Genomic DNA, 12,079 nt, shown 5'->3' with positions numbered 1-12,079 from the left:
GTTACTCTTTCATTGTTTCTCGACTGTATTCTTTGTATTATAAACTATATATTTGTATTTCTGGCGATTGGGTCTTTGTATTGGTTTTTCAAAACTAATTGAGATTCTAGTTTAAAGAGCTAATTGAGGTAAACTTGGGTCTTTTTGTTTGATAATTGCGGTATATTTTATGTTCGGTGTGTTCTTTGTGTCCTCGTTTCTTTTTTTGGAAAAATTTGTTTTCAGCTTTTGCAGAAAGCAACTATCAGTTTCACCATCAAACTTTCTCAAAAACATTATTTTTATATATTATATCTCAAAATATGCATAAAAAAAATTACCAAACAGTCATTTAATTTTCCTGATAACACTTTTTCATCGCCACTTTTTCTCACACAGTAGTTTTTAACAACACTACCAAACGAAGCCTTATTCATAGTTGCGCAGAACTTCTAAATTTATCAAATAGGGTACAAGGTCCTTAAATGTGAGTTTTTATTATATTATTCCGTGAATAATAAATTTATTATATTATAAAAGATTTTTTTCATAAAAAAGTCTAAATTACATATACTAAAAATAAGTTATGAAATTATACTATTAAAAAGTGCCAAACTTTTTATTTCAATTATTAAGAATAGTGGACGAAGGGAGTATAATTTAATATTATAATAAATTCAATTTTTACTATTATTAATCCTCTCGGTTAATTCCCCCATTTTTATTAACAGCCGATCACATTACTAAAATTATAGTACAAAAAGTAAGTTTTACGGTACGACAAAAGTTAGGGCTTACTCCTAAGTTTTTTAATGGAAAGGAAGGAAATGATTATGAGTTATAGTATTTTTATTTCATTTTTAGAGTGAAAGATTATCAAATTAACATTGATTAACACTTGTTTTCGCTCCTTTTAAAAACTTGAAAGTATGATTACGTAAGAAAGGGAAACTATTTTATTTACACTTCAATTATCCCTTTTTAAAAAACTCACTGAGTAAGGTGTAAAAACACTTGACCAAACCATCTCATATTCACATTTCATCTATTTCCACCGGCAATTGAGATCGGAAAATCAAGAACCTCTCTTTCAAACCCTAACTTTTTCAACCATGGATGAATCATTTCTTCTAATGCTTACAAATCTCCTCCACCTTCAAAACCACTTAGACCCCACCTCATCTCTCCTCTCTCCCACTCCTTCCCCCACCTCTCCCACATCTCTCCTCTCCTCCACCTCCGCCGCCCCTCTTCTCTTCTTCACAATCGCCTCCGTTCTCTCTTATCTCTCCACCAATTCTCTCAAAAATTCAAACCCATCTCCAGATTCCCAACCCCACCAAAACCCTTCTCCGGATTCCCCAAATGATGATCACAAGTCCCAGTTTTCGATTTCCGCTTTTAGGGCTTTTTCGACTGAGCATATATGGGCTATGGATGCGCCGTTGAGAGATGCGCAGTGGAGGTCGTTGTATGGACTTTCTTACCCTGTTTTTAATACTGTTGTTGATAAACTGAAGCCCTTTATTGCTCAGAGTAATTTGAGTTTGCCTACTGATTACGCGGTGGCAATGGTGTTGTCGAGATTGGCATTGGGGGTTTCGGCTAAGACGTTGGCGAAGAGGTACTCGCTTGAGCCTTATTTGATTTCGAAGATTACTAATATGGTTACTAGGTTGTTGGCTACTAAGCTTTATCCTGAGTTTATAAGAATTCCGATTACTAGACGTAGGTTACATGAGTATACGCAAGCGTTTGAGGAATTGACTTCATTGCCTAATATTTGTGGGGCAATGGATACTACTGCTGTGAAGGTTAGGTCTAAGAATTTGGGTGATGTGTATGTTTCGAAGCACGGGGATCCTTCGGTATTATTGCAGGTTGTTGCGGATCATAAGAAGTTTTTTTGGGATGTTTGTGTGAAGGCGCCGGGGGGATTTGATGATGCTACTCATTTGAGGGATAGTTTGTTGTATAATAGGTTGGTTTCGGGGGATATATTGTGGGATAAGGTTATAAATGTCCGGGGACATAATCTGAGGCCTTATATTGTTGGAGATTGGTGTTATCCTTTGATGTCGTTTTTGATGACTCCCTTTTCTTGGAATAGGACAGGGAGTCCTGCGCAGAATGCGTTTGATGAGGCATTGATGAAGGGAAGGAAGAATGTGGAGGACGCAATAGGGTTACTTAAAGGGAGGTGGAGGATTTTGCAGGATTTGAATGTGGATATAAATCATGCACCTCAGACGATTGTTGCTTGTTGTGTGTTGCATAATTTGTGTCAGATTGCCAAGGAGCCTGAACCTGAGATGTGGAAGGAACCGGAAGAGAATGGAGAATCTCCCGGAATATTGGAGAACGAGAAGTCTTACTATTACTTTGGGGAAAGCGTGAGGCAAGCGTTGGCTGATGACTTGTACCATAGGCTTTCATCAAGATAAGGCATTGTTCTTGAGGATGCGGGTTTGTCCCTGTGCTCACTGTAAGAATATATTTCATGAGGTCAATCTAACTTGTCTTAAGAGGACGTAGGACTTCTATCTTGAAATAACTATTGGAGGTAGATTTGTTGTAGTTATGTATAATGGTTCTTTAAAATTTCATGTATGTTATTTATGAGAATGCATCTTTGCTGGTCCATCTTCGTAATCTATCTAATTCGTGTGTGTATTTTTTCTCATTATTGAGTGTGATTCATAGAACAGGAAGAGCATCTAAGAGTCTCTTAGTACATTTTTTATAAATAAAATAAGTAATTAGGTTTAGGACATTATAAGGGAAGACAACTCCAACAATACTCTTTATATGTGCTCCTTATTATTAATATAATATTAAATTTAAAGAAGGAATGAGAGAAAGAGAGGAAAAAGAGGACTAAAATTGGAGGGAAATTAATATTTTATCCATAAAAATGTAATAAGGGATGAGATAGGGTTACTTAAAAGTAAGGTAGAAGAGGAGCATGCCAAATTTATAAGGGATAAATAGTTAGTCTCTTGGAGTGACATTTCATGTCAAATTCCTTGTATTTTCAATTTGAGGAATGACTTAGCTAGTCTCTTGGAGATGCTTAAATGTAGTCCTTCCTTGACAAAAATAAAAGAGTATATTACTGACAGAAAATGTTCAGTGTAAGACTTAGAATTTGACTATCATCAACTTATATCTTAAATAGCTCCTTGCATTCTTTTGAGATCTATTCTGTATCCTGTGGCATATTTGTAAGGGATGGATCTTAAATTTCTAGTATCTGCTCAGAAGAAGAATCAAGCGTAGGAACCTTTTAGATGGACTCAAATACTAAACGAGGCTAGAGGTAATGTACAGAACTATAAAATTGATGTTCTGAATTGGAAGTACCAAGATTAATGGTATTAGAGAAACAAAAAAGTGCCAATAAATAAATAAATCAGATTTTCTTACCTTGTAGTCTAGTCACCAAAAGCATCATATGCTCATGCAACAGGACTATGTGAGCTTCTTTCTATTCATGGGTACCGGACTGTTCATTTTGTAATTTTCCTCTTTTATGTTATATTTTCCTCATCTATTATTTCTGTATTGGACGAACCCTAGTTAAAGGATTGTCTTTAGGTATGCCTCAAATATCGTCTGTTACCTGGACTGGCTTCACCTTAAGTACATGTGAGAACAGTAGAACTCTGAACATCACATTTTGGGTCATAAAAGTGCAAACTTCTGAGAAAAAAATTTAAATCTAACCCTTGAACACGTATCACAACTGGACAAGACGTGGTGGCTGATCTCATTATTGTAACCGGTCCAACAATTAACTTTACAAAGTCAGCGGCTCCTCTTTATATGGCGATATATATTTCATAAATACAGAGACTTAGAGAAAGAGAATTGGAGTTTGCTTAATTTAACTACTATTTTTACGCTCCTTTGCCAAAAATTTAATTTCCTTTGTGATAGATTACGGTACTTAAAAAAGTTATTGATTTTTTGAATAGAAGGAAAAGTCTAAATAGCTGTTGAATGCTCTATTTGTAATTTCGTAGCATGAATAGAAATAAAGCATAGTGTCATGGTATGGATGATTCACGAGCTGAGCATATGTATGGATGGGAAAGTATCTAGTGCTTGTATATTTGTATACTTGTTAGTATTTCACCCTTTTTTTATGATTAGCACTGTTGCAAGTTCCAGATTTGTTTTTACTACAGTTGTATGCGCACTTTAGGTGCAATGCAAGTTGCAGATTTATTTTACTACAGTTGTTTAAGTATCTACTGATTTACTGTCTGTTCCTTTTTCTTGTTTTCCATGGAGATACATCCTGTATCCTTAGTGTTCATAATGAGAAGGCACTATTGATTTCCGGTGTTTGCTTTAAATAAAAAATAAATGTAGCTGCATAAGTACCCCTAACCCCTATAGATGGTTTTGAAGTGACATACAAGGCAAGAGAGGTGTTGAAAAGAACATAAACAATCAGTGTTTGGAAATAGCGGTGTACTACTATCGGAGTATGAGCAACAGTCAGTTCCTAACTCCCATGAAGGTTTGATGATGAAAAAAGGAAAATTATATTAGTAGGGAACTTAGTACTTCATTATTTTTATGTTATTGCTTATACTAAGCCCAGTTGTTTACAGATCTTGGGCGATTAGGTTATTATATATTTGACGTAATCCCACATATCATATAAGACTTGATTTTTCAAATAATATTGAATTATTCAATTGATTATCTTCTTGGATTGCAATACATGACTGTTCACCTTTCCGCAGTTAGAAAATCTTAGGAGTAGTGATCCTTTCTCCGTTGAATCACCCAAATTTGTATTTTTTTTTTATTTTTTCCTATCTCATACATTATTGTTTTTACAATCTGTCCTGCATCAATACATTAACAATTGGAGTCTATTCAATTCTGTGACATCAAATAGTTGAATTGAGTTTGGCCCTATCTACTGTGTGCACTTTGAATGTGTGAAGGAACAAGATCATGGCAGAAATACCGTTGAAGTTACAGTGTTTTTTTGTCAAGTTCCTTCAACAGGGTTCTCTCTAGCTCTACTCTTAATTCACCTCAAGTCACCAAAAGCCTCAGATACTTGTGCTAACGAGGTTCTTCTGATTCATGTGTATCATTGGTGTTTTTCGTATTAGTAATTCCACATATTTGTCTGTATCTATTCTGTAGTAAAACAAAATCCTGTTGAGCTCATTTTTGGTATCTTTTTTTTTTCTTTTTAAATATAATATTGTACTTACCCTGGATTTTTTTGGCAGACTACCTTATTGGTCCGCCGGTCCGAAGAATATGTATCAAGTTGTTCACTTCCTAACAAAGTCCCAGGAATATAGCTAGTATCATTGTTATAATTAGTATCAACTACTTAAAATTTAGTATTTGTTTTCTTTATGGCAATATATTCTTCATGTTTACAGAATTACAGATAAGTAGAGAATGAAGACCAGAGAATGAAGACCGGCATTTGCCTGATTCTCTACGACATCTTTTTATGCTTCTTTGACAAGAATCTCTGTGTTCATTTCTGATGGATTACATTACTCAAGCAAGTTATCTTACTGCAGTTGCAGTTTCATCTTCAAAACAAGATAATTTGGTCCTTGGGTGAACAGGTTAGTCCATTATCAATGGACTACATGTAAAAGAAGGCTGTCGAGAGAATTGAAAGTGTTTTTTTTCCCTCCATGACTATGAACAATGAAATTGTGCAGCCAAAGCAATGCGTTGCAGAAGGGACTTGACATTCAAAAGCCAACCCTGTATCTATCAGCAGTTGGTTCCAATGCAATGCCTTTCTATATCAAGGGACTCGCTACTCTCTATCTTCAACTAAACCAGGCAACAGGCCAAAGCAATGCGTTGCAGAAGGGACTTGACGTTCAAAAGCCAACCCTGTATCTATCAGCAGTTGGTTCCAATGCAATGCCTTTCTATATCAAGGGACTCGCTACTCTCTATCTTCAACTAAACCAGGCAACAGGCAAATATAGTACTCCCTCCGTCCCACTGGATTCTTTATGTACTTCACGTATTTTAAGGTTACTATAAAATAGGTGATTTAACTAACAAAAGAAAGATGGAACCAGATGCATTCTTATAGTTCTATAATTTATAATTTATTTTTAATTTTTGTTTCTGCATAAAAATTTAAACATTATATTTTTATTTAAAAGAAAAAAAAATTATTTAGAAAACCATGTTTTGCAGGAGCTTAAAATGTGTACCGATTCCTTGGGGAGGGAGTAGCAAATAATATCACTACACATGTCGGCATAAAAAACCTAGACGCCCAATTTGATCACTAGGGTTTTAATCAAAACAATTCAGTTTGCATCAGTTTTAAAATGTCTCATCCATAATGGTTATTTAATTTGGATAACATATCCGGTGCTGATTGTCTTACAATAGAATACATACACTAGAGCAAAAGTTCAACTTCACTCCCTATTTTATTTTATGAACCAGAAGCTTCATTTACAATCTTCAACCAACAGGATTCACCAGATCTTCTAAAGAAAGTGAACTGTGATCATGACCTCTGGCACTACCATATTCCAGTACTTCTGGTAAAAAGCATCTTCATGCCATGCCCGTCGTTTTACATGGCCGCATGCCATTGATCTGTGCACTGTCACCTACTCTGCTACTCATGAGACACCTCTGTTGAGACAAAATAATTTTCTGGGTGAAAGTACAGGAAAATTCTTTGGAAAGTCTTCAATTCACTCATTGATGCTCTTTATCGGCTGTGCATAAAGTTTTAAAGTAATCAATGCGTATTAGATCAGGTTTTTTAGGGGCACATAATATTTCTCCCTCAGTTTCTCTGATATGCTCAAGAAGCTCCCCCAGGCAGATACTTTTGAACAACTCAGATAAAACACTTCATAATAGTATCAAAACAACTTTGATATGTAGCCACAACACACAATTGCAGGAAATAACCTGCCAAAAACACAAAAAGTGAGGAATCATGTATGGAACAACAACATGCATTTAACATAGAAGAAGCAGAATGTGTAGTGTTATCAATTGTGAAAGAATTTACCTGAATAGAATGTAAAGGCTGTTAAAAGACAGCATCTACGAAGAGTAATAAGGTGTATGAAAATTTCAATCACAATCTAGTTATGACTAATGTGTATGGATAATGGAAAATATTCAATAAGTCGGTCATGTTAGGAAACTCACAACATTCGTAACAATTAAAAACCTTTTAATTAACTTCTATACAGTTATAATGTCATAAAGAAAAAATATAACATGATGGATGTATAGTTTACTAACCATCTACTACCTGCTTCAAAACATGTGTCCAAGCTGTTTCTTTATAATTGATGACCAAAGCCCAAGGTGAAACGAGACTATTGCCTCCCCTGGCAGTCCGGTTCCTCACTTTTATCAACAGTTAGAGGCGTAAACCACAGTACATCAAGGAAGGTAGGTTTTATCAGAGTTAGGTGAACAGTCTATTAAATTCACCAACAAGACATGCTCAATGATCCTGGAAAAAAATATGATGTCATGCAATGATTTCTAAGCACGTGCACTTTTCCCACTGTTGGGAAGAAGACCATCCTTGGCCATTTCAATAAGAACGTCAAATGCAGCATCCATGTTCCCTTCTTTATAGTTGATCTGAACAAGGAGTTTAGCAAGCTCCGCATCAGTAAGCTGACAGCTTCTTAACGTGTTTTCTATAACTTGATTCAACTCCTCAGTCAACCCGTCTTTCCGAAGTTCTTTAGCGAGTGCAATTATAGTTGCAGTATGAGCAACAAATCCATCATGCATCATCACCTGGTACATATTATAGGCTTTCTGCAAATTGCCGCCCCTACAATGACCATGTATCATAATATTATATACTGCTGCACTAGGCCTTTCATCCCTCTGAAGCATTGATGCAAAAACTCGATCAGCTTCTTTCATCAAGCCCTTCATACAGAATCCCTTTATAAGAGCAATAACACTTTTCATTTCAATATTACTAGAAGTCTCAATTAGTGTGTTATAGGTGACATCAACAGGAACTGAGTCCTCATAGTACAACTTAAATAACAGCTGTTTTGCTTCTTTCGTACGAGCTTGCTTGCTAAGCCCGTTAATCAGAACACTGTAAGTAACAACATCCGGAAGCAAACCCTTCTTAATCATTTCGTCATGTAGATAAAGAGCAGTGTTTATATCTCCTTCAATACAGTGCCCATTGATCAAGGTAGTGTATGTACATTCATCAGGGGGCAAACCTTTTCCTATCATATCGTGAAATAGATCACAAGCTTCAGCCAGTCTGCGCTGCTCACAAAGACCTTTAATCAGTGATGAGTAGGTGATAGTATCAGGTAAAACACCCTTTTCAACCATCTTGCGAGTTATCTCAAATGCTCTCTCCATATCCTGATTTCTGCAGAATGCAGATATGAGTGTACTATAACTTACTACGTCCGGGAATAACTTCTTTTCTGTCATATCTTCAAGCAGTTTGAAACCATCTTCTATTTTTCCTGATATGCAGTGTCCATTTATTAATGCATTGTAAGTCACAATGGAAGGTGAAAAACCACTTTTAGTCATTTCATTTAATAATCGATAAGCCTCATCCAAACATCCCTGCTGACAAAATCCATCAATCAACGTTGTATATGTCCTCTCATTTGGCCGTAATCCTCTAACAATCATCTGATCAAAAAATTCCATTGCTCGATGTATGTTCCTAGCCTTACACATACTACTAATCAACGAGGTATAAGTTATGACATTCGGAGAGAGACCATTCCTTATCATCTTCGCGTGCAACACAAGTGCTTGATGAAAATCACCATCTTTACAATACCCATTCACAAGTGTATTATACGTAACCTCATCCGGGACCAAACCTTTTCGACTCATCTCTTCAAGTACCTCGCTCGTCTTCTCCATCCGTCCCTCTCGACACAGCCCATTAATAATCACATTATACGAAATCAAATTCGGCTCCAAATTATTCCTCCCCAACAACCTCACATACTTAAACGCCTCATCAATCATCCCAACTTTACAATACGCATGAATCAAAGTATTATAAGTAACCACATTCGGCAAACAACCCTTCCTCTCCATTTCCGCATAAAACCCTAAACCCCTATCAAAATCCCCAACCGCACAAAACCCACGAATCAATATATTATACGTAAACACATTAGCCTGAACTCCACTTTTAACCATATCATTATACAATTCTTCAGCTAATTCCATCGTTTTACGACTACTAATAACCGAATCAAGAACCCAATTATACGACAACACACTAGGCATAAAGCCACTAGATTTAGCTAAACTAATAGTATTTAAAGCATGATCAATCAAATTCAAGAAAGAATAAGTCTTTACCATTAAATCAAAAACAGAAGAACTAGAATTCGAAACCTGATAGGATTCTTGAAGACACTTAAAGACCAAACTACCCTTATCACCATTTGAGCCAAAATCAACAGCAACCCTTTCAGCTAAAGATTGAGCAGATTTAAAAAGTTTGAATCTTGTAAGTATATGAAGAGAGATACACTTACAATTGAGGTCAAAAAAATGGTGGGGTTGAGCCCATTTCAAGATTTTCAAGATTAAGGGTTGGTCAAATTGGGACTGGAGAAGTAAAATTGAAGTGAGTTGAGGGGTAAAATGGGGAGATAAAGAGTTGATGTCTAATGGGTGGTGGCGTTTTAGGATGGAAATGGCTCGGTTTACGAGGACGGCCGGTGGTGGTGGTGGGGGTGGTGAGGGTTTAAGGAGGAGCATTTTGGGAATGTGGGAAATATTTTTTGGTAGGGAAGAAATTTGTGAGAAATGATTTCGGAATATCTCACATGAAAAAGAAATTCCGGTAATTGTTTAATTATATATATATTTTTTGTGTTTGTTACATATATAATCAATATTTTAAAAATCGGTTAACTCGTCCGAGTATTCGGAAGTCGGGGTGAGCTGATTCGAATTTAAGCGCGTATTCAAATTGTGAAAATGAGTATTCAAAAAATCGGATGATTGTTCGAAATTTGGAAAGGTAATCGAGTTGATTCGATTTCAAAATTTTACAATTGACTATAATATATATTTTTTTGATAGGATTTATAGAAAACACTTACATTAAAAGAGGGTCAGTCCGGATCATTCCGTATTTTAAAATAAATATAAAATATAATTTTATATTTTTTTCTAAATATTCAACAAAAATTCAAATATTCTAATTTTATTCAAAAATATAAAAATATAAAAATAAGTTACATAATTAAATTATAAATTCTAGTAAAATAATGTGCACATAAAATTTCATATTTATATCAAAAATTATAAAATTAGAATCTTATCTAAACTAGTTGGATACATATGCTAAGATTGTAAAAATTTGTATTATCGTATTAAAAAATATATTTTATTAATAACAATTTACTATTTTTAAATATAACAAATTATTAAAGTCAGTTTTAACAAGTTACGGATAAAAAATTTAACAAATTTTAGATCGTGATAATTTTATAATATTTTAGCTAAACATTTTAGTTTGGAGATTTTAGAATTGAAATTTGTATTTATATTCTAATGACACAAAAAATAGGGAATTTGTTCTATATACTACTTTTTTTATTCTTATTTCTATTTTTACTACCCCAATTAATGTGCTTTTTACCATTACTACTTTTCTTACATGCACAAGCTTTTATTGCTGTACATACGATCCACTAGATTTCATTTTTCAAAAATACGGTAGTCGAGTTAGAGTACTGGAGTTTAGAGTAGTGGTTGGGGTTGAGGTGCTCAGACTCATTGTTTCATTGCTTGCAACCAAACCTCTCATCAGCGAAGCTCATTAGCGAAGCTCTCTCTCTAGCGAAGCTCTCTCGTTCTCACTCCTACTCTGTTTTGCTGGTTAATCAGGTAAAGTGTTATGAATCCCTAAATAACTCTGATTTGTTTGATTTTTGTTTTTTAAAACCCTATATACCTTAATTTCGGATAATATGTTGCTTTATAGCTTGTTAGGTTTAAATGAAGTTGCATGTGTATACCTTAATTTCTGATTTTGCTTGTTAGGTTTTGTTGATTTGCAACTGTAGAATGGGTAGTATATTAAGGAACATATCTGTTTATATATCATTTTTAGGTTAATATTTCTAGTGTTGAGACTACTAATTTAGGATTTAATTGCTTTTGGTTGCGGGGCACTCATTGAAGTTGCAATCATGATTTAGAAATATTTTGGGAGGATTTTAGAAGGATTATTGTTAAAATGGATTAACTTGATCATAAGGTTGCATATTAGAATGTTAAGTTGCGTATAATGTTGATAATGTTTAAGCCTCATATAATGTAACTTAAACAACTGTTTGTCATAAGTTATTTATGCACACACGAGACCATTCTAAAATATGTGAATGATATGTTTAGGATCTATAGTCAGTTGGTGTATAAAAGTTGTGATACATTACAGGGCACATTGAAAAGAACCCTGGAAGAATTGACTGTTTCTCAGTGCATTACAGGGATATTTATTTGGGATGTTGCAAACCCTCTATATTTCAGGGTAGTAAGGCATCTACAAAGGCCATTTAACATGAATCTGGATATTATAGAAATCCGAATTCGTTTTAACAATAGTCTGCGAAGAGCTCTAAGAATCCACAAATGCTGGATCAATTTCACATTCTGGACGACTTTGACACCTTCGGTTGAGGGATTTAGATCTAGATTTAGGTTTCATGTAATGGATCATCTAGATCAATTATGAGTTATTTCAATTAACAATGTAATTAGGGCAGCTCGTTATTTTTATGTTAGATATGAAAGACATATTGTACAAGTTGTGCAAAAAGAATCAATACAATTTATGCTTTAAGTATATTATAATTGTTGAGCTTTATATGTGTTGAAAATTGTTGAGATTTTGCCTCTTTTAAGTTACATTTACGACTATAAGTGGGTACTAAGTTGCATGTAATGTTGCAAATGATAGTACTGTGTTGCATGTGTTGTGGCATTTTAGGTTTATAATGGTGCATACGAGGTTCTCTTCAGTGTCTAGGTCTCCTTCGGAGTGTGTTTCTGCTTCAAAGGGGAAATC

At 34.7% G+C, this 12,079-nt stretch overlaps 2 protein-coding genes across 3 annotated transcripts; one reads left to right on the top strand and one right to left on the bottom strand.

Moving 5' to 3' along the window:
• Window positions 1-935: 935 nt before the first annotated feature.
• On the top strand, window positions 936-6,108 carry LOC141702322 (protein ALP1-like). The gene is made up of 2 exons (XM_074506023.1): window positions 936-5,594; window positions 5,694-6,108. The coding sequence occupies exon 1, from the start codon at window positions 1,092-1,094 to the stop codon at window positions 2,421-2,423; it is 1,332 nt and encodes a 443-aa protein (XP_074362124.1). The 5' UTR covers window positions 936-1,091; the 3' UTR covers window positions 2,424-5,594; window positions 5,694-6,108.
• Window positions 6,109-6,271: 163 nt separating this feature from the next.
• LOC141702324 (pentatricopeptide repeat-containing protein At5g39710) lies at window positions 6,272-9,810 on the bottom strand. Of its 2 annotated transcripts, none has more exons than XM_074506027.1 (2): window positions 7,270-9,810; window positions 6,272-6,927 (listed from the first exon to the last, which is right to left on the bottom strand). In XM_074506027.1, exon 1 carries the CDS (start codon window positions 9,757-9,759, stop codon window positions 7,519-7,521), a length of 2,241 nt encoding a protein of 746 aa, XP_074362128.1. In that variant the 5' UTR covers window positions 9,760-9,810; the 3' UTR covers window positions 6,272-6,927; window positions 7,270-7,518. The 2 variants fall into 2 exon arrangements, with proteins under 2 accessions (XP_074362128.1, XP_074362127.1); XM_074506026.1 differs by having other exon boundaries at window positions 7,280-9,810.
• Window positions 9,811-12,079: the final 2,269 nt, after the last annotated feature.

The sequence above is a fragment of the Apium graveolens genome, unplaced genomic scaffold (genome assembly GCF_009905375.1).
Source record: "Apium graveolens cultivar Ventura unplaced genomic scaffold, ASM990537v1 ctg4875, whole genome shotgun sequence".
In the NCBI taxonomy this organism is placed as follows: Eukaryota; Viridiplantae; Streptophyta; class Magnoliopsida; order Apiales; family Apiaceae; genus Apium; species Apium graveolens.
Note: the sequence above shows the minus strand (reverse complement) of the source record. Positions and strands in the feature narration are given on the sequence as shown.